Source organism: Meles meles, chromosome 8 (assembly GCF_922984935.1).
Source record: "Meles meles chromosome 8, mMelMel3.1 paternal haplotype, whole genome shotgun sequence".
Classification (NCBI taxonomy): domain Eukaryota; kingdom Metazoa; phylum Chordata; class Mammalia; order Carnivora; family Mustelidae; genus Meles; species Meles meles.
Window position 1 is genome coordinate 108,308,363 of NC_060073.1, and position 23,227 is coordinate 108,331,589.

Below are 23,227 nucleotides of genomic sequence, written 5' to 3' on the forward strand. Positions count from 1 at the left end.
ATTTTATTTTAAAAAACTTTTTTTAAAATGTCTGCACTGCCTCCCTCCTTTCAGTAATGGAAGGGTCTTTGGGGACTGTTCAGCAGAGTGCCTTGGTAAATACACATTGTGCCAGAGAATGGCCCTCAGGCACTATCAGAGCAGTCCCTCAGTCTTCTGCTTCCGAAGCGGAGGCACCGACGAGAAATTCCAGAGCTGTCATGCTTCCCCCAAACATGTTTTCGACTCTTGCCCTACAAATGAGAAAGCGATCTAGAAGAATCCCACATCTCCCTCACAATCTGTAGAAGAGTATGGGCAGAGGGCAAACCCTAAATGGCTCTGATAATCCATGCCAGGCATGATAGAAGATTCTCAATGGGCCAGCTGGCGTCCCCTGAATGAATTCTGAAGGAGACAGGGCTCACGATCCAGTCTAAATGTAGATAATGGAAGCGCATCAAGCCCTTTGGATCTGGATGGTCAGCTCTGGGGTCGGGGGCGGGCTCTGGGACCATCTGGTCCTTGTGAAGGTTCTCAGAGTTGGCTGAACTTGCTTGAAATGCGTGTGGAAAAACTCAATAGACAGAACACGGAGGGTGGGAGGCAGTCTTCCTTGTCCCCACTGACTCGCAATAACGACGATAAAGAAAAACCAGCTGGGCTGTGTGGACACATTCTAAGTACGGCTTGTAAATCAAGTGTAGTGGTCTTTAGCTTGTATACAGTTCTTTTCAGCTTAGAAGAGTCTTCCACAGATGATCTCATTTGCTCTTCGTTCGGCACCGCTGTCGGAGCTCCTGTATGTGCTAGACCCTGGGCCGGGCACCAGGCATGCAGCGGTGAACACCACCGACCAGGAGCGCTGTAGCGATCATACCGCAGGCCCCCGTGCTCATAGCTATGGTCTAGTGGGGCAGCCAGGCTCACGACAACGAGATAATGGCGGACAGTGACAAATGTTGTAGAAAAAATTAAAGCAAGTAGAGTGGGCATGAGTAACTGGGACCAGAAAGAGGCAGAGGCCAGTTTAGAGCCAAAGCTCCCCACAGAAGGCCACTGGGACAGGGCGAGGGAGCCAGCCCTGGGAACATTTTCCTGAGCGGTCTCGTTTTGCGAGTCAGGAAGCTGGGGCTCCCCAGGTTGAACGATTTACTCAAGAGGCAGAGTCAGGATTTGAACATGCGGGTCTTCGGACCTCTGCAGGAGGTAGAGACTAGTTTAAGGGTAGTTCTGTCTCCATCGTGAACTCCACGTTTCCTCTGTTCTGGGGTCTTCTCAGGAATCCTTTCCCTCTTGGACCCCTTTCGATTCAGTGTGTGCGTCCAGGGAATGAGGAGGGGAAAATTAGCCTCTCCGGAGCCCATCAGGGGCAGAACCACGTGCTGAAGGACCTGAAAAGATCTCTTCTGGCATCAACTCAAGCTTTTTCTCCTTCGAAGAAGGCCATTGCCTCAGATGATTTCGGTGCCATTGTCCAACACTGTCTGAAATTCTGGGATCAGTTGCCCACTGAGATGGTCCTATAGGCCGTGGGAAAGTTTGGGGTCACAAAGTTTAAAACATGTAGATTTCTTGATTTTAAAATTCTGTTGAACACAAGGCAGTAGACAGAAGATCGCCTCGGGTCTGTGGCTGCTTGGCCACAGCGCTCCCAGGATGGGAGTTTGAAGGTCATTGAATTGCTGATCTTCCCATAATCCAACATGCTACTGTTTCCCTCATGGGGAGGAAGGAGGCCGTCAAACAGGAACGTTTCCTCCAAACTAGTGAGGCACCAGGCTATGCCACGGAATGTGCATTCCAGTTCCACAGGTTGGACACTGCCTTGGGGTGACTTCACCATATTCATTAATCCATCCTCCTCACACCCCCAAATGCCTGAGGTCCACAGGAGCATCTTTCTCCAGAAAGAGATTCTAGTGGGAAATGAATGTCTGGAAATACTTTACGACTCTGTCCTCTTAGCGGTACACTCTTTGAAGGAAAACTCTGGCTCCATCCTCCCGTGCCTTCCTGTTGCTTCCAATGGAAAAGGCACTCTCACTTTGAAGTCCTTATTATGAGTGGAGTGGACTCCTGAGTGTGCCTCCTGGCCTCTGGGGACACTGAGTGTTTGGGAGGACCCCGTCGGGCTCATTAAGGCTTTTCTGCTGTTGGGTATAATAACTAAGTTAAGTTGTGGGAGAAAAATCAACATAAAAAATATTTGCTCTCAGTATTTAGCTGACAATAAATACTTCCAGTCCTCATGCTCAGATGGGACGCCTGAGTCATGACCTGGCCCACGTGGCCTTCAGCCTTGACCCCACAGGGCAGCTGGGCCGTCCGTCAGCCCGGGTGCCCTTCTGCAGAAATGGAAAAGGGCCTGGCGACTTCAGCTCAGCAAGGGTTAATGGCCATCTCACCATCCGAGAGCAGTGCGGAGCGTACATTTGCGTGTCCAGCCCTTACCCCCAGAGAGCCGATAAGTATTGGCCTGGCATCCATAATATTAAAAACCTAGAAGAAAGCCCCCCTTGGGCTCTCCTATTGTAGATTTAACTGTGACAGACGCTTACTGGGTGCCCATGATATGCCAAGCCCTGGCCCAGAGAGGCAGTCTCCCATTCCACATGCTGGCCTCGCAGAGACGACCCTGTGAGGGCACGGCTGTGCTCTGTGGCTCCGAGTGGCTGATCCCCCCACCTGCAGTCACAGAGCAGAGGAACAAAGCCCTGTTTGACCCCAGAGCCGACCACTCTCCCGTGGGCCATGCGGGCGAGGAGATCGTAACTCTTCCTCGCCTCCCATCTGGGCCCGTGTCTGGAGGCCCATCTGTAGGCGGTGACCACCAGCGAGAGCCTGAGTCCTCATCCCTGAGCAGTGACCATGTACAGCCCGAAACCTGCGTGCAGAACTTCTCATTCTAAATGAATGCGTACTGCGCTCTTGGTGGCGGGAGGAGGATGCGACTGCAGTTTTCCTTTAAGTAAGCTTAACGTGCTTCCTTTGAAACGCTAGCGGAGCCGCAGTTCACATTGCTAGTTGCTAGTGCGGCTGAAGGGTCGTACTAGCTGCCCGAGATGCTCTCCGGGAGCGTCGGGAGTTTCCTGCCTTGCATTTATTCCTTCCCTTCTCCTTTCTAAGACGGCAGAACAGAAAGGTTATGTTACGGAGAGGCTAGTGTGCTCCGATATATATTAACATCTTAATGGGAAAGCTGTGCATGTACCGTATACATTTACTACTCTCTGACAAGAGAGAATTAAATGTCAGAAGGATTTGTAGCATCTATAATTGAATTGGTGCTGAGAAAAGCAAATCTTAAGGAAGAATAACATATTAGGATTAGCAAATAATGTGGCATTTTGTCAGTGCATGTCATTCAGTGTGTTCCCCTTCGGTAATAAAGTTGTGGTCTTTAAAACGCACACTTATTTGTGTTGCCACGCAGGGAGCTACGGTAGGGGGATGGGAATACGGAGCTACAGTCTTCAGGTGGGGCCACTTTTTGTTTGTTTTGTTTTGTTTCGTTTTGTTTTGTCTTCGAGGTCAGATTTTGGTTTTGCCTCCGATTTGGAAATCCCCACCAGCAGGCTTTTTCTCCCTCATGAGAAGTAGCAAATGACATCATTAGGCGTCCTCTAAGACAGATTGATCCCTACGGTCCTAGGAAGCTGGAGGCAGCATTTCCATTAGAAACACAAATGCTGAGAGTTTTTTAATTAAACGGACTTGTCTGGCAAGCCCTCAGCCCAGGACAAAGGCTCAAACCAAACCAAGGGACAGAACTGTTGCAAAAATTCAAGTGTCTCCACTTTTTTCCAGCTGTTCATTGGGTACGGAAACGGCAGAAGGGTTGAGCGTAGGAATTGCTCAAGACAGGGAAGCAGACCAGTAGCATTAGAACCCCCACCATGTTTTGTTTTTTTAAAGATTTTATTTATTTATTTTGACAGAGATCACAAGTAGGCAGAGAGGCAGGCAGAGAGAGAGAGGGGGAAGCAGGCTCCCTGCTGAGCAGAGAGCCCGATGCAGGGCTCGATGCCAGGACCCTGAGATCATGACCCGAGCCGAAGGCAGAGGTTTAATCTTTCTTTTTTTTTTAAAGATTTTATTTATTTATTTGACAGAGAGAGATCACAAGTAGGCAGAGAGGCAGGCAGAGAGAGTGAGAGGGAAGCAGGCTCCCTGCCGAGCAGAGAGCCCGATGCGGGACTCAAGCCCAGGACACTGAGATCATGACCTGAGCCGAAGGCAGCGGCTTAAACCACTGAGCCACCCAGGCGCCCCGAAGGCAGAGGTTTAACCCACTGAGCCACCCAGGCGCCCCCCCCACCATGTTTTAAATACTAATTTCTAATGTGAGACCTGAGGTGGTCTGTGGCCTGGGGAAGAAGAAACAGATGGGTTTAAGAGGAGCCCCAGCTCTCGCGGAGGACGTAGATAGCCTGAGCCAGGGATTTTCGGAAATGGGAAGGTAAGCCAGCACGGGGTGTCTGTCGTGCCCTCTGCCGTATGTTTGCTCTGTGCGTTTATGTTTTAACCGAGTCACACTTCAGCTCCTCAGAGGTCAGGAACTTGGTGTCCTTTTGGCAAAAAGCCCAGCCCAGCTGCACGGTGGGCAGGCCACGGTGGCCGTGAGCCTTCTGCCTGGTGACGTCCTCTGCCAGAGTCCCTCTCTGCCAGGAGCTGGTCCGGGACACACGAGCCATGAATCCCTGCCTCTGGCAGCCAAACCTTCTAGGCTTATCATACATCCACGATGAAGGCATTCCCCTGGCGGTTTCTGTGAGGTGCCCCGTGCCAGGGGGCGAAGTGGTGGCCCCACTTCGTCCCACCAGGACGGTTCTGGCAAGTCGTCTGAGGAGGGAAAGCGAGCAGAGAGGAAGGAGTCCCCTGGAGGTGGGGGAAGGAGCCTGAACTTGGCCTAGCAATCACTTTTCCTGGCAGGCCCTCGGGAACCCCTGCCTTTAGAACTGGCCCCTTGATGCTGCGCGTTGAGGAACGGAGGGAGCCGGGTCACCTGGCCCAAGATGAAGAGGACCGAGCAGCTGGGGGCTGCCCTCTTGGGAGTCCCTTTGAAATGTTTTTGTCCTTGTGGTTTCTAAGATGCTGGCGCGAGCCCAGGGTGCTGGGAGCTCTGGCCCAGGCAGTAGTCGCCAACTTAACCATTCTGCGCGCAGCTCGGAAACTCTCACCTGGAGCCCGGTTGTTCCAGCTTCTTGCCCGAAGAAAAGCCAACTCACGAATACTAAACAGCTCATGATTGATCTGTCCTTAAAAAGACGCATGTCACACTTAGAGCCTTGGACAGGGCTGCAAGAGGGGACGGTCCAGGCAGGCAGGACTATGCCACAACCGGGAACCCGCACGGACCCTCTTCCCAGTGCCCACAGAGCGCCCCGGAAAGCTGGAACGTTGGCACGACCGGGCCGGAGGTACTTGACGTCCCACGTGAAGGAACTGGAAGTGACACTTGTCACTCCACCCGAACGTGCTTGGGTCAAGGCTGGGATAACCTTGATGCCGGCAGCACACACCAAGGAGAAACGTGGCGTTTCCTGCACAGGATGATAGGGCCCAGCTTAGTCCCAGAAGTGGGAACACTCTTAGGGACACCTGTTACCTCGTTTCTTTTTTTTTTTTTATTTGACAGAGAGAGATCACAAGTAGGCAGAGAGGCAGGCAGAGAGAGAGGAGGAAGCAGGCTCCCCATGGAGCAGAGAGCCTGATGCGGGGTTCGATCCCAGGACCCTGAGATCATGACCTGAGCCGAAGGCAGCGGCTTAACCCACTGAGCCACCCAGGCACCCCTGTTACTTCGTTTCTTAAAAGCACAAGAGAATAAGACCTTCTGAACCCAAGAGCTGTTTACTCGCCTAAGGACCAGGCGTGTTCTTAAGTGCTTTCCTCGCCCACTCGTCCTTTTAGGGTAGGAGCCGGAGGCAGCTGTGGCGTCTGGCTCTTTGGTTTCCTTCTCTGCGTGATTCAGAAAAGGGGAGGATACCTCCCCAGGGATGTTGGTGGCACCTCAAAGTGAAAAGGTCTGCACCCTAAGAGGAGCAGGATCTTTTGATGATGGTGAAAGTTACTTTCTTAATACGCTGGCGGGAGCTCTCCCTTGGGGAGCAGAACAGGAAAGGCCCAGCCGCTGCGGGACTTGTCAGAGCCACGCTCCTCCTGCAGCCGCCAGCCACTTGCCGGCTGCCTCGTGGTGTAGAGTGGTGCTGCTGTTTCTCGCCCTGAGCGAGGCCCCAGCCCGCAGGTGCAGGCCCTTCCGCCCTCATAGTAACCAGCTTTCACCTTGATCCCCTCCCACCGGAGGCCAATCGAGAGCGCTCTGCAAACGCTCCCAGCAACCCACATGTGGAAACAAGGGAGTGAGCTGAGGCAGGAAAGCATGTTGCTCTTCATAGGCGGTGAACCCGGGCTGGAGTGCAGAGAGTTGGTGAGGGGCTCACAGACAGCCGTGTTCCGTATAAAGGAAACCTCAGTTGCTTTCTGTGTCCCTCTGCGGTTATGGAAGGCAGGAAAAATGTCTGGGTGATTAACGGGTGGTAGTAAACGTTCTTAACAAGTGAGTTTCATGAGATAGTGGGAGAGATGACCCTTGCAAATAAGTATCTGTAAAATATGTATGTCCTTTAGGGCGGGGAAGGTCCCTAGAACCCAGGTACTGAATGTGGGCAAAGTACGGGGGCGACTAGGCAGCACTGACCATTGAGCCCGAAGTTCATGGGGAGCAAAGATCCCCTAAGAGTTCGGGCTAAGGAAATTAATCCCGCAGATACGTAGCCTGTGAGGTGTTTTGTGGATCACAGCTTCTCTGTCTCTGGCTTTCTCAGGCTTCTAGAATGTTCCTGTGCCTAGGGTTAGGGTTAGCGGTCATGAGACAGGTTATTTAGGTCTTCCCCAGACAGGTTATTTAGATCTGTTCCTGGAACCAGGACGGCCTCTCGAAGTTTCTCTGTGCTCTCAGCTCCCGTCCCTCACTTTCCCCCTCCTCTGTGGCTAGTATGGCTGTTTTCCCCACCCAAGCCTAAGACCCAGGGAGTCCTTTGAAAGACTCCTATTTTTTCAATAGGTCCGCAGCTCATGGCAGTTGGAGATTAGTTTATTTTCATTCCCACAAGATCCCCCATTTTGACAGCTCCCTAAGGAAAACACAACTTCCTGGCTTTTCTGTTGCTCCCTCTTCCCACCAGCGACGCTGACTCTGTGCAGTTGGACCAGAGTCTCCGGGGTGTGAATTGCTCTCCTCGGACAGACACCCTGTGTCGAGGGCCCCCCACACCAGAGGGAGGGCCCCCCCCCACAAGCTGTGTTGTCTCTAAAAGAAGATTCCACGGCAGAGTTCTGCCCCGACGAGATGACTTTCAAGACACAGAGGCTGTTGCCTCCGCAGTAGGCAACACTTTTGGCCGAGGAGGGCGATTCGTCTCCACCACGTTTCAAGTCGAGCTTATTAGACAGGTTGCTGGAGGGGCTCGCACATCACGGAGCGGGCTAATTGGCTGCAGTGCACTCTGCCTCCAACCCATCTCCCTTCTCCAATTAAACTCCCATCATCCTGTTGTCCTGGGCGACCTGCTGCTGCCTCCGATCTGGCATTTCTGTTTGGGTTGGGATTTTGGGGCTTTTTTTGGTCCTCAGAAAGGTAACTTAATGAAACACTTTAAATACTTCATTTTTTAAAATTTAAACTCTTTTAATTAAAGCACTTTTTGTGGACCCCTCGGTCACCAGTTCTTTCCCCACATCCTTCAGTACTTAATCTCAGAGCAGAATTGGAAATATCGATAGAAAGTGTAAATCACGCCCTCCTGCTGAAAGCGTTGTATCAGGTTTCGGCTCAAAAGAGCACCATTACCTTTAGCTGTCACGGATCTGTACACTTGATCGATAAACTTCAAATATTATTAGAGGTGGAGGCTTCAGAGATTTGCTCTGTTCTTTGGAGAGAGACAGAGATAAATCTTTCTTAAAAATTGACTTGAATTTGCACTCTCCGTCTTCCTGGTGAAATGCATTTCTCTCAGGCGTCCAGCAACTGCAAGGGGGACAGATTTATAGGGCCATGTGCTTCTTGTACTGAAAGATTTAAATGGTAAATCCTTCACATACGACTTCACAAATCATGTAAAGTTAAAAGATTTTTACCGTTTCTGTTGCTGCTGTGCTTAAATTGTAAGGTACAGCTAGTAAATCATTTTAATGGAGGTGTCGTACTTGACTCAATAAAAAAAAAGACAATGGTTTAGCTTCCACTCCAAAATGTTAATGTATTAATCAACGGGAGAATAATTGTTTTTTACTACATTATAAATCTCGGGTGCCATTAGGACTTCAGCAAGGGGTGATGTAGCCACATTCCTAAATTAAAATTGTTTACACTGCCATACATCCATTCCGCATCGCCATAGCTCATTCTGGGTTCATTTTGGAGTTGTTCCCCAGCCAAACGTGTCGTTCCTCCGTCGGAAGAAGACGCCCTGAGGGAGTGATGCTTATAAAGGAAAATTAATTGCCTCGTGAAGTGTTAAATAAATAAAAGGAAAGCCGTCTGTGGCAATGGACAATTATTCCTTGCTGTCTGTTTTTTGAAATAGGTTTTTAGGTTTTCGAAGGAGGCTTACTCCCTCGTACATCCTGAATGTAGCGAGCATGTCACCTGTCTTTAGTTTTATAAGCCTTGTTTTATCTCGAGGCGGCTGTGGCTTGTGAGCTCCTTTCCCCCTGCATGTGCCTGGCGGGGAGGAAGTCGCTGGGCAGCTGCCTAAAGCTCCCGTCGCCTCCCCTCCAGGGCCCGAAGGCGCCATCCCCAGTGCCCTTAAGTAGCTAGGTGGGCCTCTCTGCTGCGTATCACAAAATTGCCTTGCGGGAAGAGCAGATCAATCCGGCACTGGACAGGTCAGTGCGTTCCCTTGGCGTAACCGGATCCACATGGCTTGTCGCTCTGACTCCTCCATTAGAAAAGAAGGTGACCTCCGATCCGGAGGCAGTGTGGCCAGGGCTGCTGGTGTCTTGCAACGAGCTCTACAGCCCTGTGCCTTTTCTGATTCCGACAGATTCTCGAGCGGGCGAGGAGGGCGCCATCCGAGCGGTGGATCACGCCGTGATCGGCGGTGTCGTGGCCGTGGTCGTGTTCGCCATGCTGTGTTTGCTCATCATTCTGGGCCGCTATTTTGCCAGACATAAAGGTAAGCAAGGTGCTCTGGCAGGCAGGAGGTCTCCCGCCACCGCCGCCCCTGCATCTGGGGACTGGACGAGGTTTTCTTCCGTGGGCGGTATCGATTATGTGGTCACACAGCCTTATCGAGGTTTCCCGAAACTGGGAGAGAAAAAAAAAAAAAAAAAAAAAAAAACAGAAATCTTAGCAGCTGCTGATGAGGACTCTGAGGGTTGATGAGCGCTTCTTGATTTGGATTTTCTCTAAAAGCTTTCTAGATGTGTGATTCTGCACTCCGTAATTGGGCCTGGAGCAAAAATTGTAAAAATAGGGGCCGGGGTGTGAGAGGTGGGGCATGAACCCCAAAGCAATCGACACGGGAAGACCGTGCCCGTGCCCTCTGCTGCTTTTTGGGAAGCAGGTGGACACGCAGTGCTGCCTGGTCCAAGCTCTGGGGAGGATGGTCACAGCCACTAGAATACTTCCTTGCTTTGATGTGCTTTAAAAGCCACATAAATATGTATTTTTTTTAAATTATCAGTGCAATTGATTTAAATTGCCATTAATCATCACACTTATCAACTGTGCAGCCTGGATGGGCAATCATCTTTTCCAACGCTCCTCCTCTGTGCCCCATGCTGCTCCGGTCCTCTTCCCCCGCTCTTGGTAATTTATTCTCCCTCTCTTTGTCGGCCCTTGTCTCTCTCCGCTGTTTTTCTCCAGCTCTGTGCAGTGAGCTTGTGGGGTTTTCCTATAGCATGAACCGCAGCCGCTTGCATACCACTGGATTGTAGAAGTGGGGTTTAGGGATGGCCCCCTGAGCCCAGCAGTAGAGGCCCAAGGTACCTGAAACCGCCATGAGCACCTGCAGTGCCCATCTCTGTGGGGACCATTTGGGAACCCTCTGCCCTGCCCCGCTGAGCCGAGAACACCCAGCCTCTTGGCTGGATAGAGCCTGGGAGGGGAGGCCAGCGAGCAGGGCCGAGTCGAGTCAGCAGCTGTGGAGAATGAGGGGCCAGAGGAAAGAAAGGGACAGGAGGGGGACATTTGACCGCCTGCCTGCTCAGATTTGTCACAGACGAAAACCCGAAAATACCACCACGGTATCAGCCTTTTTTTTTCTCCTTAAGAATCTTCAAGAGTACACTGTATCACGGGAGGAGGGCTGTTGGGTTACGGTAGGCAGGGCGAGCGCTACCTAGATGTCCTGCTGAGGGGCAGCCCTCGTCTCTCTCCGTAAACTCTCCCGTAAACGGTTGGGACCTGCCGATGAGAGTGTCCCCCCTTGGAGCATCCTGTGTGTCGTCATTCTCCAGTGGCTGTGTCAATTAGCGAATCCATGAATCCGGGTCCGGGCCAGAGTCACACCTTGAGCGGGACTCGCTTGTCCCTTCAGACAGACCCCAAGTCTTGATCCCAAGGAATAACGATATCCGGCTGCTTCTCGATCGGGAACCCCACGCTGAAGCGGGAGGCAGAAGACGGTCAGACGTGCCCGTGCGGGCCCCCGCTGACGCACAAGACAGCCAGGGCTCCCACAGACAGGAGGTGGGGGGGGGCAGATAAACAAGCTGAGGCGACAGTAGAACCTCATCAGGGCCCTAATTCATTAATTGGCTAATTGCTCTTCCTTGCTTTGGTCTTTAACCATGTGCGCGCACATCTCTGGTCATTGGTCCTGGCGTTGACTGTTCACACGTCAGTCAGCAGCTCTCCAGCTTTCTGCATTTTTAGCTCCCACTCACGTCTTCTTCTGCCGACACCCTCTGGTCATAATCACTGCTCTAATGTCTCATTTGCTGAATTATATCGCAGCGGTTCAGTTGGAGTGGTGCCTTCGGAACCCCCGGATGCCCATTTGTCTCACCCACCTCACTCTCTCCTTCCAATTGTTTTTTCCCCTCTGCTGCCTGCACACCACTTCGGCTGATGATGGCCATAAAGCAAGTTGCCATCTCTGTACCACTTTGCACAGAGGCCATCAGACAGTCACGGTGATTTACCCCTTCATCTTTCAGGTACATACTTCACTCATGAAGCCAAAGGAGCCGATGACGCAGCAGACGCAGACACAGCTATAATCAATGCAGAAGGAGGACAGAACAACTCCGAAGAAAAGAAAGAGTACTTCATCTAGATCAGCCTTTTTGTTTCAATGAGGTGTCCAACTGGCCCTATTTAGATGATAAAGAGACAGTGATGTTGGAACTTGCGAGAAACTCGTGTGTTTTTTTATGAATGGGTGGAAAGGTGCGAGACTGGGAAGGCTTGGGATTTGCTGTGTAAAAAAAAAAAAATGTTCTTTGAAAGTACACTCTGCTGTGACACCTCTTTTTTTTTTGTTGGTTGGTTGTTTTTTTGTTATTTTTGTTTTTTTTTGGTTTTTTTGTTTGTTTGTTTTTAAGTTTTATTTCTTCGGACCAAGTCAAACTTGGATGCTTGGCTTTAGTTTGAGTAGACTGCAGAAATTCTGTGCCTTGTTTTTTGTTTGTTCATTGCGTTCCCTTTTTCTCTCTCTCTCTTTTTCCTTTGTGTGCATTTATTCCCCCCCCCCAAAATTTTGGATTTTTTTTTTTTTTCCAAAATCTCCCATTTTGGAATTTGCCTGCTGGGATTCCTTAGAATCTTTTTTTCCCCTGATTTTGTTGGGTTTTTTTGCTTTTTTTGTTGTTGTTGTTGTTGTTATTTTTTGAAGAAACTGCTTTCTGTTCAAAGTTCAGTTCCATAAAAGGAGAACCAGCACAGTTTAGATTTCATAGTTCAGAATTTAGTGTGTCCATAATGCATTCTTCTCTGTTGTCGTAAAGATTTGGGTGAACAATGAGGACTCTTTGCTGCTACCCATGTTTCAAATACGTAGAGCAGTGAAGACTAGAAACTTAGACTGTGATTCAGAAAATGTTCTGTTTGCTGTGGAACTACATTACTGTACAAGGTTATCTGCAAGTGAGGGGTGTCACAATGAGATTGAATCTGTCTTTCATTCTGTATCTGTAGACGGCTCAGCATAGATGCCCCACACTGTCCAGAAAGGTTTGGGGGCGGAAAGGGCTCCTCCTTTTTCAATGCCCTAAATGGACCTGACAGGTGAGGTCTGTTCCTTTTATATAAGTGGACAAATTTGAGTTGCCACAGGAGGGGAAGTAGGGAGGGGGGGAAAGCTAGTTCTGCTCTGGTTATTTCTGTTCCAAACGATTCCATCCGCCTTTCCCAATCGGCCATACTTCTCACGAATTTGTAGGAAAAAGCAAGTCCGCCTGGCGTGTGAATGACTGGATGGGACAGGGTTGGTTTTTTGTTGGTTTTTTTTTTTTTTTCCTTTGTGCTTAGTTAGGAAGGCAGTAGGATGTGGCCTGCATGTACTGTATATTACAGATATTTGTCATGCTGGGATTTCCAACTCAAATCCGTGTGAAACTTTCATTCCTTCAGATTTGGCTTGACAAAGGCAGGAGGTATAGAAGGAGGGCCGGTATTGTTCTCACACTGGTCTGCTGTGGATCTCAGTTCTCGAAAGGTCAGAGCAGAGGTGGAAAAACAGCATGTAGGGATTTTCAGTTACTTAATCAAAACTCAAATGTGAGTGTTTTTATCTTTTTACCTTTCATACACTAGCCTTGGCCTCTTTCCTCAGCCTTAAGAACCATCTGCCAAAAATTACTGATCCTCGCATGACGGCTGCCATAGTGCATAGCTACTAAAATAAGTTACCTTGAACATATCTTAGATGGGGAGCCTCGGGAAAAGGTAGAGGAGTCAAGTTACATTTGCATTTTTTTAAAGCAATGTGGGGATTTTCACTGATACGTCTAGGAAACCTAGAAGTAGTCCCGAAGGACGGAAACTAAAAACTCTTACCATATGTTTTGGTAAGGCTCCAGACTCCAGAATACAGTCCCTATGGAAAGATGGCATCAAAAAAGAGATCTATATATATATAAATATATATTATATAACATTTTCAGTGAGTAATTTTGGATTTTGCAAGGTGCATTTTTACTATTGTTACATTATGTGGAAAACTTACGCTGATTTATTTAAGGGGGAAAAAAGTATCAACTCTTTGTTATTTGAAAGTGTGTTTATTTTTCTTGTCTTTGTTTTAACCTTTGATAGAACCATTGCAATATGGGGGCCTTTTGGGAACGGACTGATATGTAAAAGAAAATCCATATTGAGCAGCATTTTGTTTTCCCCCCTCCTATCCCTAGGCACTTAACCAAGACAAAAAGCCACAACGAACATCCATTTTTCAATGAATTTTATAACGTGCAGCTCTATTCCGAGCCCTTAGCACCCATTCTGAGCGTAGTATAACCGCATCAAAGGGTGAGAACCATTTAGCATGTCGTTGAAAGGTCTTTTCAGTTGTTCTTTTTAGGGGGAAGGAAAAAAAAAAAGCCTACCATTGCTCACAAAATTGGCATCTCATTTTTGGGACCTCCCATCTTTGTTTTGAAAAGTGTACAGTAGTGCAGTGTTCCTGATGTAACTTTATGGCTTACAATGTTGACATGTCTCAGGTTCATGTGTTTCGATTGGTGTTTTCCGTCTCAGGTAGATTGCAAAGTGTAGGCCCCACACATTGGAAAAGAAAAAAAATAAATAAATAAAAATAAAGCAAAACCAGGAAATTATGGGTTTTAGTTGTATATTGGTTTATGTATTTTTTCTTAAGTATACAGTGCACTGTTTGAAATGTATTGTTGAGTATTACTTTGTACAGGTTGATCACTTTTTTTAGAGTGAAGAAAGAACAAACTTGTTTTTTGTGTTTTTTAAAGGAATATAAAATAATGAAGGATGTATAATTGATGCCAAATAAGCTTGTTCTTTAGTCACGCCGACGTCTTATTTTTCCCTTTAGGCCAGTTCTGTTTTTAAGGTGTACATGAACAGTGTTATGGTGTAAGAAATTCCATATCCATATGTTCCCATTCGCATTTTGTATTGGTTCATGTATACCATTTTTACAAAAAAAAAAGAAAAAAAAAGAAGTACTATAAAATATCTGTCTTCTTAATAAAAAAAAATTAATGTTACGAAGTGATCCTTTACTCTCTTTATGGACTTCTTACGGACGCCGGGGCGCGAGAGAAGAGAGGGGGCCCGGGTCCAGCTTCCTCCCCAGGGTCCGGCACGGAGCCTGCCAGCCGTGGGCAGTACGTGCCTAGAGAGGCTGCCGGCCGGGGCTGCGAACTGCTGTCTCTCTCCTCCGCTCACCCTCCCTGCCCTTGCTCTCTTCTCCCCCACTCAGTGCACAGGTGGGCCAGGTTGTCTGGCCTCGTGGACTCAGCGATTCCTGCAGGTGCGCGCCTTGCAGTGATGGGCCGGCTGGGAGGGCCCCCGCCGCAGATTCGCCTCCGCCCTCCCTCCCTCCCTCTTCACCCGCCACCCCCACCAACTTCCCTGTGTTGGCTGCTCCACCTGTCTCTGCCTTCGGGATTTCGTGTTTTAACGGTTCATTCTGCCTTCTTCATTTCAAGCGCTCTCTCCCGTAACACAAGGACGGTCTTCTGGGGACGCGCGCGGCCACCTGCGGGAGCCGGTTCTCACTCGCTGCTTAGGCGCCTGGACTTCAGGACAGGCGCACAGCAGGATCCCGTGCGCTGTTGCCCGCCCCCCTTGCCTTGCAGGCCCAAGTGAGCAATGACTGCACTTCATAGTGACTGATCTCACAAATCAGCGGATAATGTGAGCAGCCCCAAACCGCCGTTCGCCCAGCTGGGGCGGAGCTTCCTTCTCTCTCTCTCTCTCTCTCTCTCTCTCTCTCTCTCTCTCCGGCAGGTAATGGGGAGAGCTCAGCCGCGGAAGGAAAGGTAAGCTAGCGAAAAGTCCAAGGCCGTGCATCTCACTCCAGCCTCCTCCGCCCTGGCCTTGTCTCTTGCCTGTCTCTTGTACAAATCGGCCGATTGGATAGTTTCCCGGCGTCTGCTGTGTGTTCACTGTTGTGATAACGCGGAGAAGTGTGATAGTCGCGGGAGACTAGCCAGGGCATCCGTCCCACCCACGTGAAACTGGGCCTCAAACCTGGGGGCCCTGCTGAATGATAGTTAAGGAGCCCCCAGAGTCCTGGGGGAATTCCTGGGAGAAGGGAAAGGGGCTGGAGAGTCCAGACAGGTTCCTGGAGGAGCTGGGGCCCCAGGGGGCCCGAAAGCATGGGTTAGAATTGAGGGAATGGGAGCCGAAGGCACCGAGGGCAGTAAGCCCAGCCAGCCTGCTGGCCTGGGTGGGGGGAGAAAGCAAGCCAGATGAGACTTGGAAGGTGGGATCAGTCTGTAGCTGTCCTCAAAGCCCGGGCAGGAGAATCATGGTTTCGAGGGCCGGTCTGGGCCTCTGTCAGGGGCGTGGAGCCATGGGGAGCACTAATTCATCACAGCTTTTTCAGAAGGTGATAGAGGGCAGGGATTAGGAGGACAGGCTCCTGTCCCTGCTCTACCACACACTAGCTGTGAAACCTCAGACCGGTGACCCACCCTGCCTGGCTCTGGTCTCCTGCGCTGGAAGGTAAGGGTCCCCTTAAGTGTTAGGAGAAATACATGAAAGAAGCAGAAAGTGCTTAGCAAGTAAGGTGCCAGACACAAAGTCAGCCATACAGGATGGAGGGAGATGGAGTAAAGGGATAGAGGCTTCCCCTATGGCTACCAAGAGGTGGGTACCGTCCATCCGAGGGGGCTCGTTGGGCCCCTCTGCGTGTGGACGCCGCATGTCCCCGTGAAGCTTGCCTTGGAAGGGGTAACCACCTCTGTCCCCTGGTCTGTAGCATGATGCTCCAGATTCAGCCGTGACCTACAGGGCAGGGACCCAGGTTCACTGAACTCAGGCAGGTGGGGGGTGGCAACCTGGCACACACAGGGCCCTTAGAGTTCCGCAGGGCATGCAAATGAGGAGGCGCCAGGAGCAGCCCACGTGAGCTTGATAAGTTGCCCAGTCGCTGGTTTGGCATGGCAACGAAAACGGCCCTCGTGCGCTCCGGAGGGGTCTCACGAATGTTTTGGCCTGCTTGCATTCTCCAAATACATCAACTGGAACCCCGAGGTGATATGCAGGTGTTAATTGGTGCAATCTTTCACTGTCCTCTGTGTACTTGAGATGTAATTCTTGTTCTGCCGTGGACTTTACCCGTGGAGAAATGTTCCTTTGAGTCTGTCATCCAGAGCCTTAAAGCAATCAGGCAGGCACCATGCTACAGGTAGGAGGACCCCGCTTGAGTGAAAGCGTTTTGTTTCCTTGTGAATTTGCCTCAGACCCTTTTTGTCAGGGTACCAAGCACGCGGCCCTCGTTCATAAAGAACTGGCAGCTCCGTGCCTTTGGAGGGGAAAGTCTGTCCACAGCCGCACATGTATACCTTGGAAAGAGTTCCAAAATGAAGCAGTTGGGTGTCCTAAGCCACTGCCGAGGACTCTTGACTGCCATCCAAAGACCTTGTGGGCCAATGATCACACAGGGCAGGCACACAGTAGGCACCCAGCAAGGAGTAGGGCACTCCAGGGAGACTGGCCGAGCACCGGGCGGCTGAGTTGCACTTTTGACTTAGTGTGAAGGTCACCAATTCTGTGTCTCAAAAACCTTGACATTTGCAAGTCCGTGCTTGGTGTAGGCAGCTTTCCCGCCAGTCTGGAGGACCTGACTGCTTTGCTAACAGCTGGGTCATCCTCACAGACCTGCTGGGACAGAGTATCTCTTCCCACAGGTAAGGACGGATTTGGGAGTGACTAAGCGGAGCCTCATTCTTACTACCGTATATTGTGAAGGGCCTTCAGAATGAGGTTGGGCGCGTTAGAAAAATTCAAACCAGGTTTCTTGCCTTATTTGTGCTCATCTCAATGTGCCTCTGATAGGAGGCATGGTATTTGACGCCCCCAAGTTGCTCTGCCCACATCATTACATATGCCAGAAAGAGGGGCATCAGGCACAAGGATAATGCAAGCACCTCAAAACTGAGACTTGAAATCAGGAATCTTTTTGGCAAGTCTTCCCGACCTCCCTTTCCCAGCTTTGCTGTACCCAGGAAATTGGTTGAGCTGATTTTTCATTCCAAAGTCTACTGCCCCTGCTGGCCAGTGCTGGGAATTGCACCTCAGTCCTGGCATATTCGGCTCTGGAATGCATCCCACCGAGGAGGAACGGGAGTTAAAGGCTACTCCTTTCTCTCTCGCCCATACACCCACAGTCTGCCCCATTCCACTCCCTCCTAACTCTCCGCGGCTTTGAGCTGTGGGGGCGGCGATTCTGGGAAAAGTGAGGAATCCTAGCGAGGCTCGCTCTGGGCCCACGAGTTCGGCCGCCCTCCAAACGTGCACCTGCTCAGTCATATTTCAGACACATGATCGCCTTAAATTTTCCTTAAGTGCTATCTTCTCAGGTTAATTAATCACCAGGCTCAAACTTGCTGTTACCAGCAGGAACCCCATCCTGAAGTCAGCAATGTCACGATTGCATCTTCTAATACTGTTTATCCTGCATTAGTGTTTACTTAGGGGGAAAATTGATCGGTAATTGATATTTCAGTCTTCCAGAGCTGGTGTTGGAAGAGCCTAATGCAAGCCTTTAATAGCAAGCAAATATTTAAATCCCTTAATGGTTGCTGAATATTGAAATGTGTGACTTTATTACTCTTTTTGGTTTGTTTTCTCTGTAGTTGTGTATTTCATCGTTTAAACTTGCAACAGATGCTGGCAGGCTCCAGTCTAGCTAATCCACCAAAGCTGTTTGCCCAGACACAGCAGACCTGATTAAAAAGTATTGCTATGGAAGGAAGTCTTCTGCACTAATCAGTCTCTGTTAGCTAGTGACGAAATTACTATCCATCTCTCTCTCTTTCTCTTTCTCTCCCTCTCTCTAGGCCTGTTTTCTCTAACCTCCTCTCCCAGAATAAAGTGATGGGGGCAGCTATAGTGTTGCAATTAGGAGCATGAATCTTTTATCGTTTGGACAAGGAAGGGAAAATGCCATTACTGTCAACCGAAATGTCCTCCTTGGGTTTTTTGCTCCTACTTCCCTGCCAAAGCCCATTGCTGCTGCTGAAAGTTTATAACATTCACAGCTGTTCTTGATGGCTTGATTCTTAACACAGCCAGAAATGTAGCCCGGGAGATGCTTAAGACAGTTTATGGAAAATAATAGATTTCCTTGCAGAGACACCAATGCATCGAGAAGGGTCTTGAGTCACATTAGACCCAACCAAGATCACCAATTTTCTCCCTTTCTGGCTTCAGTTACAAAAGCTTATTGCTTTAAAAAAAAAAAAAAAAAAGCAGGCCCTCTTGAATCCTCTGTGTTTTCCCGGTTGGTTTCTATCAGCACCCACAAGTCTCTGGCTATGGCGGCCACTGTCTCACCACCCACCTCCAGCAGCCGTGGGATCTGACCAGAAGCAGTGCCTTCAGAAGTGGAAAGAGCGGGACGCTGCAGAGTGGACAAGAACTCCCCAGGGACCCAGCCGATGGGAACTGAGACTAGGTCGTCCAGCCTGGGGGCTCCAGAGACTGAGGCGGCTCTGGTCAAGGCTGCCGCCGCCGCCATCCTAACCCAGAGGTGGAGCCCCCCCCCCCCCCCCCCGTGTGGCAACCCCGTGGGGCCCTCAGGAATGCCAAGAAGTGAGTTTGCTAGCTCCAGACATACAACCCTTAGGTAGGAACTTCCAGGAACCAAGCTCCCCTTTGGCAGGTCCAGAGGGAGCGGCTCCTCAGTCACCACTGCGCGGAAGGCTACGAGGACAAAGCAGCAAACCGTGCATCATCACGAGGCTGCAGCTCTCAGACTGTTTCTGCAAATGCATGTCCAAAGCCATGTGTTTCTTCGCCCCAGAGTGCCTCCCCAGTCATGCCGGGAAGGAAAGGTAGCGGGCACGGCCGGCAGGCACCAGCCGCCTGCCTCCGCCCCCCCCTTCCCCGGCCCCTCCGCTCTAGCTGTGGCCACAAACACCCCCAGCCGGTTGCTGCCACTCCCCCACTGTTTTCACTCTCGGCTTTCTCCTAAATGGAAACCATTAATCATACTAAATTGTGCAATGATTCCATGATAGGGAGAATGCTGATGGCAAAAATCATTCTCCTTTGTTGTGCCAGGCAGGCAAAAGGCAGAAGTATTCGCTCATTGCCCTGCCCGGCTCCTTGCAAATGCTGACCGTGTGTTTGCCCACGCAGCTGCCTCTGTGCACACAGCTTATTCTAGCACCGGTCTAAGGCATTCTGACTGTTGACAGGCTATGAGGCGCCTGGCCACCCCTTCCTTATTCCAAGGACTATGAGTAAGACGTGAAATCGTGGGCACTCCCAGAAGAGTTTCCCATCTTGGGGTGGGGGGCAGATCAGGGGGATGGGTGTCATGAGACCTGTGCAGAACCCAAGGTGGTCTCAGATGGGCTGAGCTGGCGGGGTTAGCTGTGCCCCCCGCCCCGCACACGTCTGCCAGCTGAATTTCCGAAGGAGCCAGGTGTGGGTACCAAGGAGGCTTTTCGCCTTTCAGAAGTCGATGTCTGCTCCGCTTTCGACAAGCCTCTTTGTAAGCCCCCCCTTCTGAATTAGAATCATTTTCCAAAAGCTCTTAAGCTATGATTAATGCCAGGGCTGTTTTTAACAATCATCCTGCCAGTCTTAAGCTGTAGTCATTTTCAATAATTTGGAGTGCTCAAAGGCAAGCCAGGAGTTTGTTGACAACAAAACCCATAAGAGTGCAGCCAGGCAGCCACAAAAGATGGAAAAGCAAAGGGACCATTTGGGCTTAGCTGGCTTTTGCTCCCAGAGTTTCACCACTAAAAGTTTGATTGAACGCTCACAATGCATTAAGGATCCAACTGTGAACACGGCTCGGCAAGAGGGCTGCCCGCCCGGCTTTTCTGCGAACAAACGAGCAGCGTGTTTGGAGGGCTCCTGGTTTATTTATGGACATGTGTGGTTCATTCATGCCGTCCCCAAACCAGAGAGCCCTCGTTTGTCTTCCCTTTGCCAACATCAAAGACCGGGACGGAAACGCGGCTGCTTTCCTCTGGGGCTGTTTACTTCCCGTGAATGCTGAGCGCGTCCCGGGCCAGGATTTGGGAATCCAGCTCTGGGCCCGCCATTTCCCCAGCCACGCATCCTGTCTCCTTCGTCTTGGCAATTTCATGCTAGACCATCCATCTGTTTGAAAGCGCAGGCCGAAGCCACGGCTTGAAGTGTCCATGATCACAGATTTACTTGGACTCAGCCTCAGATACCACTTATTTCTAGCTCATTACTTCCTCCGGTAGGAAAGGGTCCGCTCTGGGTGATGGGAGTTTAACCCAGTGAATTGGCCAAGATTGATAGAGATCTTTGTCTCCACCCCGCCATCGCACTAGCTGGTACACAGGTTCACACAGCTGGTCAGGGAGCACACGGACTTCTGGGGAGAGCTAGAGCTAACCTCCAGTCGCCTCCCTTCATGAGTCACAGCCGGAGTGGGGTAGGGGGGCAGTCCTGCGTTGAACGTGGTCTCCGAGGCCTCTGTCCTGTTGCCTATAGGGGCCTACGGCCTTCTCTTCTAAGGCTGAATGAGCAGACTCTGCGTTGTGTCTGGCTTGACCAGGAGTGCCCTCTAAAACACCACCAGTCGGCCTGTGACCAGTCTACCAGGGACTCCCCCCACCCCTTTAAGGGTTTTTCTGTTTTTTTTTCCCAGCAGCTTTTCAGAGGCCTCACTGGGACACGATCCCCTCTAGCATGGCACCTGCCTTAGGATCACTGGACTCTGGGGAAATGACAACTTTCCTCCACGCCTGCCACTTTCCTTACACTCCGTCTGCCAGGTTGCATCAGCAGCCACTCAAAGTGGGGTCCTGGGGAGGCCATCCTTGATTCCTCCCTCTCTCTCTCATCTCCTACTTCTAACCCGTTCCCGACTCCTGCCCCCCGTACCCTAGACTCTTCTCTGGCTTGACCCAAGCTCATCCCGTCCCCTCTGTCTTACAGCCCTTTCCCTCCCACCGCAAGAGGAAAGAAGACAGCCTCTTCTCGGGCTGCCTCCCACCCCTGCCCCTGTACCCCCACCCCATCAGAGTCCTAAACAAAAGTAAACCTGCCCGTCCCTACCTCTCCCACCAGGCCTGGGAAACCACTCCTGGTTGACCTTTGGCTACAGAATCCATGCAAATGCTCCCCGCCTAAATAACCTTAGTTTGGCTTTTCAGCCTCACCAGTGGCCTTCCTGCACCCACAGCCCAGTCCCCACCCCTACCCGGGGCCTTCCTCAAGCTCCCCACCCTTGCCTGCAGTCCACACGTCTGTGCCTTTGAACTTTCCAAGAGCCCTTCCCCTGGGTTCCTGCTCTGAACCTGGCCAGCCTCCCACGCTTACCTCCACCGCAGTCCTTACCGCACACCTGACTCGTCTGTTTACCTTTCTGTCTCCCTCCATAAAGCAGTGAACTCCTGGAGAGTAGAGCCTGTATCTGATCCAGCTCTATCTCTGAAGCCACACGTAGTATCAGGCCATGTGCTCAATAAATTATTGAATAATAAGATTTTTTTTTTCATCTACGGTTGGACTGGTCTTTCATCTGTCTGTCTCTTTTCCTGGAAATAGCCTGGTAAGGCCTACTTTCCCTCTCTCTTCTTTCTAACCAGCAATTCTGTAGTCTCTGCAACTCCTTCTGTCTGCTTTGCTGAATTTCTGTTTTGTTTTCGCTTTGGTTTAGATTCTGTTTTCTCGCTGTCCTGGTCAACTTTGTTTGGTCTCATCCATCCCCCTTTCTGTCTCACTCTGGGCCGGTTTTACCCATGAAGGTCAATGTGGGTGGTGCCTCCGTCCTATCAATATTTCCAGACCCTCTGAACACATTTGAGGGCCAGAAAGAAAAAAAAAAAAAATGAGCTCCAAATACAGAGAAGAAAACTGTAAAATCAAAATTATTACCTGTTTAATTAAATATCTACAAAACTGTAACGTTGTCAACCAGTAAAGTGCAACCAAGCTGCCCGGGTAAATAATCACCTATAAATTGTATTCCGGGGAGGGGGGGCGGCTGTAACCGATTTTGCTGTAGTGCGGGATAGAGGCTCAGTAAGAAGAGGTCTAGAGCCTGCAAAGGTTGGAAACCAGGCCCACCTACCTTTCTTTCCTCGCCCGCTTTCTCCCACCCTCTCCTGCTCTCTCTTTCCTCTCCTCTCTTCTGAATTTTGCACCCCGACCCTGAGCGCACACAGGGGCAGGTTCATGAGGGAGCCAGTGCAGGAAAGGCAGAGACCTTCCAGGTAGAGAGAGCACCAGAGTACCTTCCTAGGAGACTGACACTTTGCAAGGATCTGACAAATACACCCGACGACTCGAGAGGGAAAGCTGAACTGCCCCAAACACGTGGAGAACACTGTAAACTTCCATTAGCGGCCGATTCTCTTGGTTTCGGCAACGGCAGTCTGCAGAGATAGCCGACCCACACGCCCAGCTTCCCATCTGTACGGCAGATTGTCAGTGTGGACACCCTGGGCTTTGGAGGGCAGGTGATTTCTCTGCCCCATCGCTGTCTTCCAGCTTTTGGGTTTTGTTTTGGTGTGTGCGTGGGAGGGAGGCCGGCTGCTGGGTGATGAGCTCCTGGCTCCAGGAGCCAGCATTCATGAGTAGTGTTTCCAGCTGTGCCTCTGATTCAGCCCGTGACCTTGGGCAAATTGCTTCCTCCCCGGGCCCTGCTCTCCATCTATAAAGAGCCTCAATCCCAAATTGTTTCGAGTTATTTGTTTGTAAAGTACTTTGACATCTCTGATCCAAGGCATGGTAAAGAGCAGAAATACTGCTGTTGTTACAGTGCATTTAAAACCCCCAACAAAATGCATTGCAAGCTCTCAGGTTGAAAATTAAGAAGCTGTAATAATTGACCACTAATTCCACTGTTGCTTTATGCTATCCTTGCCATGCTGAGATCATGCAATTTTTGCCTTTTTTCTTTAAAAAATAAATAAAGGTTCCTTTGTGAAGAACGGATTTCATTTAGTAAATAATTTTGACTCGTGTAATTACTTCTGTGATTTTTCTTCACTCTCTCGGCTTCGCTGAAAAAAAAAAAAAAAAAAAAAGCTCACCCCCAGCACAGCCCTCCCATCCCCGGTGCTCCGCAACGTCATTGTGCAATTAGGAAGA

General features: G+C 50.3%; 1 protein-coding gene across 7 annotated transcripts in view; it reads left to right on the forward strand.

The window, feature by feature from the left end:
• The window catches only part of CADM1 (cell adhesion molecule 1), a 335,225-nt gene extending 312,199 nt beyond the window's left edge, over positions 1–23,026 (forward strand). For 6 of the 7 annotated variants that reach the window (XM_046016660.1, XM_046016661.1, XM_046016665.1 and 3 more), the window contains 2 exons: positions 9,033–9,164; positions 11,152–14,043. In XM_046016660.1, coding sequence (XP_045872616.1) covers positions 9,033–9,164; positions 11,152–11,270 — 251 coding nt within the window. In that variant the 3' untranslated portion in view covers positions 11,271–14,043. Of the gene's footprint in view, positions 1–9,032; positions 9,165–11,151; positions 14,044–17,979 lie in introns of those variants that run through there. The other variant, XM_046016663.1, reaches the window with a different exon arrangement.
• The last annotated feature ends 201 nt before the right edge of the window (positions 23,027–23,227 follow it).